Source organism: Hibiscus syriacus, unplaced genomic scaffold (genome assembly GCF_006381635.1).
Source record: "Hibiscus syriacus cultivar Baekdansim isolate YM2019G1 unplaced genomic scaffold, ASM638163v2 tig00111721_pilon, whole genome shotgun sequence".
NCBI lineage: Eukaryota > Viridiplantae > Streptophyta > Magnoliopsida > Malvales > Malvaceae > Hibiscus > Hibiscus syriacus.
The window spans coordinates 1238333-1243225 of NW_024063164.1; the positions used below are offsets into that span (position 1 = coordinate 1238333).

Sequence of the window (4893 nt, forward strand, 5' to 3'; positions counted from 1 at the left end):
GGGCAGATGTAGGGCATGTAAGGTCTCAAACCCATCACCCGCCCACTACACGTGATGAGTACCACTTTCTAAATCCACGCCCGCCCACTACCCATTACTACCCATTAAAGTTATACCCATCCCCACCCCAATTAGAGCGGGTACGGTGTGGAATCCACGAAATTGTACTCATTTACCATCCCTAATTATTATATTAGCATGTTTGACCTAACTCATCAACCCTAACACAACCAAACTGATTTAGTCTTAACTGAATTAGTTCAACCCAAGTCAATCGAGCTGAGCTGAGTTGAGCTGTTGACTTTGACCATTAGCTATTGACTTTGACCAACATTTACTTTTCTTGTTACTTTGATCCTAACGTTTTCCGATATGCTGATTCTGTTTTATATGTTTCATTTCGTCAAATTCTAACACAACAATCATGAAATAAGTCTGTTAACCTGAGCGTGCATTTTTAACTTCAATACTTTAATCTATTTAGTAAACTTCTAATATTGAACTGATTTAAAATTATATTTTATGAAGATACTCATTTCATCTTATTGAGTATCGATCAAATTCAATATCTCTCGTTTAATATATCCGTACGATTCCCGTATTTAGAGAATTACTCGCGTGTTTTCGTAAATCGTCTAAGTAAAGTTCAGATTTGATTTGTTTTATCAGAACAGTAAATCTAGTTTCTTTGGAATTTAGTAGGGTTATAAATGAGACGAGACATATCGTGAGCTACTCGAGATCTACTCGATAAATACTCGGATCGAATGGACTCGACTCGAACTCGAGCTCGACTCAAGTTCTTAATGAGCCGAAACGAGCTATTGATATTCGACTCGAAAAGCTTGTGAGCAGCTCGAAAATATAATATATTAAGATTTTATTTTTTAAAAATAAATTATTAATTAATATATTTATGTATTGATTTTTTTAAAAGAAAATACAATAAGATTTTTATGTATTTAAGGTTTAGGCTCGAGTTTGAGGCTTCAATCGAGTTAAGTTTAAGAATTTTTTTCATTTCGAGCCTTTTCGAGTTGTTCACGAGCTTCAGTTCTGAATTTCGAGTTCTGGTCGAGCTTGAAATTTTTAAGGTTGCGAGTTTTCGAGTCGAGTCGAGCTTCATTTTAGAGTTTTCGAGTCAAACTCAACAATACTCGAACTCGACTCGGCTCGTTTACACCTCTAGTACTTAGGTTCATATATCGTCATTGAGCGTCATTATAGTTTATATCAAATCATTTAATAAATTTTCTTGTCATATCATTTAATAGATTTTCTTGTTTTCAATTCGGCATATGTGTTCCGTTCAGATTTGATTTGTTTTATTAGAATAGTAAATCTACTTTCTTTAGTACTTAGGTTCTTGTATCGTCATTGACCGTCATTATAGGTTTTCTAAAATCATTTAATAAATTTTCATGTCATACCATTTGGTAGATTTTTCTTATTTTCAATTCAGTACATATGTGTTATATCATTTGTTTTTCATTTATCTGATTGCATTACAGGTTTTAAAAGAAGCATGATTTTTTATTACTACCACTTCAGTGATTTGTATTTATATTTTGGATTTTCCATTAAACTATCTAATACTTAATTCATTTAGTTTCTTTCAAGAAAGGCAATGGCTAGTTCGTCGATTCACTATTATGAAAAATAAATAAATAAAAAGGTTGTTTGGACCCATTAATGAAAGATGAAGACTATTGAACCCAAAATTACAGTAAGCAATATATTGATCTTAATGCTAAAAAGAAAACATTCGCCAGATTCATACTCTGATGCATTCAGACCACAGTTTATTCAGGCATCCTTGTTAACTAAACTTCCATTTCAAGCTGCAGCCATCTGTTTATCCTTCATAAAATGTTTCAATTCATTGCTGTCATGTTGTACCCTCCCACTAATTTCCAAGCACAGACCATTAACAGGGCTCTTTCTAGGCTGTTTACTCTTGGAAGGCCTCTTACTGGGGACTGGATTTAGAAAAACCGGCTGCAGTTTAAGGTTTGGATTCGGTTTAATCCTGTTTGCCTCCCTTTCATCCGGTGGACGTAGAAGTATTCTGTTCTTGCTTTCTAGTTCCAAAGCTTCGTCTTCATTCAATAGGACCTGCAAAAGTATAAATACCTTATATTTGATGGGGAAAACAGAGGTATCTGTAAATGTTCAAAAGCAAAGATCAAAGCTGTTTAAGCTACATGGTAGAGCAAGAATATTGAGAAAGTTGGAAACACTGAAGACAATAGTGATTACAAGAAAACACAAAGCCGGGGAGGGCGGACTTAATGTGATTGAAATGGCTATTTCGTATTTCAAAATTCATCGCTAAAATGTCTGAATTGTATTTGATTGTAAAAATTTATTCAGGTAGAAATCAGGTCATTGGTAAGGGCTAATACCTTGCGTCCCAGTAAATCGAAAGTGACAACTACTTTGCTTCTTTTCAAGCATTCAGCTTCTTCGATCTCTTCTTGTTTCTTCTTCAGAAGTTCCTTCTCCTGTGAAGAAAAACAAATGCAATGCAAGTGAATTTCAAGCAAATTCATGCAGCAATAACCTCCAATCTTGAAGAATAAGAATTTAGAAACAAAAGATACCTCCTTTGATAGCCAGCTGTTTCCCTCAATCTCATAGTAGTCACTTTGGTCATCGATGACTGTTGTACGTGCAGCAGCATTTCTATCATATTCAACAAGCCTTTTTGCGTAAGCTTCAGCTGCTACTTCAGCATCTGATACGGGAGTGAAGCTTCCTTCAAGGCCAGCATATGTACTCCCTTCTCTAAGCACTAGAGCACCACAGAAATTGCACGGTCCCTCTCCTTCCTGCTCACAGACTATCTTACCACACGAAAGACAATTACTGACCAGTCTGTGTTGGCGAGCTTGGCACGAGCACGGTTTCCCCTGATGGAAGACAATTGACCCTTTGGCTGCTTCAGCAAGGGAAACAACTTTGCCAGCTTTCTTCTTTTTTGAATTACCTTGATTCCCTTTATGGATGTTTCTTGAATCACCATCATTCAGGACTCTATTTTCCTGAATACCAGAAATGACATTCTTTTTCGGTTCAGCTTGATAACTGGAGCCCACCGCCTCTTTTGGAGTTTTGAGTGGTTTCTTTGATCCACTGCTAGAAATCTCACCCGAAGGTGGTTTGACATAGGCTTGAAGTTTTGAAGTAGGAATGGCTGCATTGTTGGAGCAGAGATCTGAGTGACCTCTCAGCCGCATGTACTCTTCAGTTACAACTTTTCCTGCTTCCTGCCCAATAATATTCTACAAAACGAACGAAATTCAACACTTCGATAAAGAATTAAGCTATGGTAGATGAGAAAACAACTGACAATGTAGGTAAATAATTACAAGAGTAGAAAATTCAATAAAATAATAAAATACATATCTATAAAACGGCTCTACTCTCGACTTAACAAATTACAGCCTATAGTGCTCCAAATAAAACTTCGGCATAGACATAGCTAAGATCCCTTAGAGGGGCAAGAGGAATTCTGGAATAGAAAAGAAAAACACCATAACAATAAGAGTGAAGCTACTTCACATCATTGATATGGTACGATGAAGATGAATCATAATTCACAAGTAAAAAAGCCTGGAATGCCACAATATTCATATTAATTGAAATGCGTCCTATATCCAACTCAGCAGCATTATTTCATAACTTGACAATTGACATCATATTCTATGATGGATTTTGATTTTAATGATATCTGAATATTTGGTTCAATGATTAATGAGTCTGTTTATACACAGACAACGTAAGTTTTCAATTCTACGCACATAGTAAAAAGATCCCTTTAGTTATACCCTAGGAAGCATTAATCAGCTCCATAATCCTTCTTGCAAATCTAAAGAAAATAATTTCAAGCTTCTATCATGAAAATATGATGGAGGGTTAAGACCCAAAAGGGGAATCAGGTTCCTTGTTGGGTCATTAAAATCATCAAATTACATCTCTAATATAAACTAAACACAATCCATGATCAACATAAATCCGCCAAAACAAGCCGCCCTTTGAATTAAACGATAAAGCGAAAATCGATAAACCTGAAACCCTAACTGGACCATCACAAATAACGTTAACAGGAAAAAAAAAGGCAAGAGGAAGGGGAAAGAATTACGTCAAGATACTCTTTGGCATCAAGGGGATGAGCCATCTCGCAGTAAGAGACTAAACCAGAAATGATTTCTCTGTCCAAATCCAAACCCGTCTCAGTTTTCTCACATAATTCCATCAATGCCTTCTCCAGCCATTCTCCAGTCGTCTCCATTGTTTTCCTCTCTCGCTCGCTCGATGCAGGGAAGAAGAAAACTCGGCTCCTTTTGAAGGGCAAAAAGCAAGTTCTAGGGGAAAAAAATGGAGTATAAGCCTGGAAATTTTATGGGTTAAACTGGCGAGTTTTTATTTATTTATTATTATTAAGGGTAAAGTATAGTAATGGTCACTGAACATTTCTGAAGCTTGCATTTAGGTCCCCCAACTTTTAAAACTTGCAATACAGTCCTCCAACATTTATTCCGTTTGCAATATGGTCCCCCAACTTAAACCACCGTTAGAAATTAGGGTAAATTATATAAAAGGTTATTGAACTTTTCAGACACTTGAATTTAGGTCCTCCAACTTTTAAAACTTGCAAAACAGTCATCAATTTCATTCTAAACCTCAATTTCCAAAGTAATTCAATTTCATTCTAAACCCTAAATTCCAAAATAATTCAATTAAATTCAATTATGTCAGATTTATTATTATTTAATTTCAACTTATTTCATGTGATACGTATTTTTATATAATATAATAGTATAATTCTTATCTGTTGAAGAAATTTTTTAATTAAAAAAAGTAGTTAGGATATAGAAGAGGTTGAAAATA

General features: G+C 35.3%; 1 protein-coding gene across 1 annotated transcript; it reads right to left on the reverse strand.

Annotated features, from left to right (window-relative positions):
• Positions 1–1709: 1709 nt before the first annotated feature.
• Positions 1710–4378, reverse strand: LOC120168866 (activating signal cointegrator 1). The gene is made up of 4 exons (XM_039177146.1): positions 4145–4378; positions 2604–3284; positions 2406–2504; positions 1710–2115 (listed from the first exon to the last, which is right to left on the reverse strand). Exons 1-4 carry the CDS (start codon positions 4292–4294, stop codon positions 1837–1839), a joined length of 1209 nt encoding a protein of 402 aa, XP_039033077.1. The 5' UTR covers positions 4295–4378; the 3' UTR covers positions 1710–1836.
• Between the last annotated feature and the right edge of the window lie 515 nt (positions 4379–4893).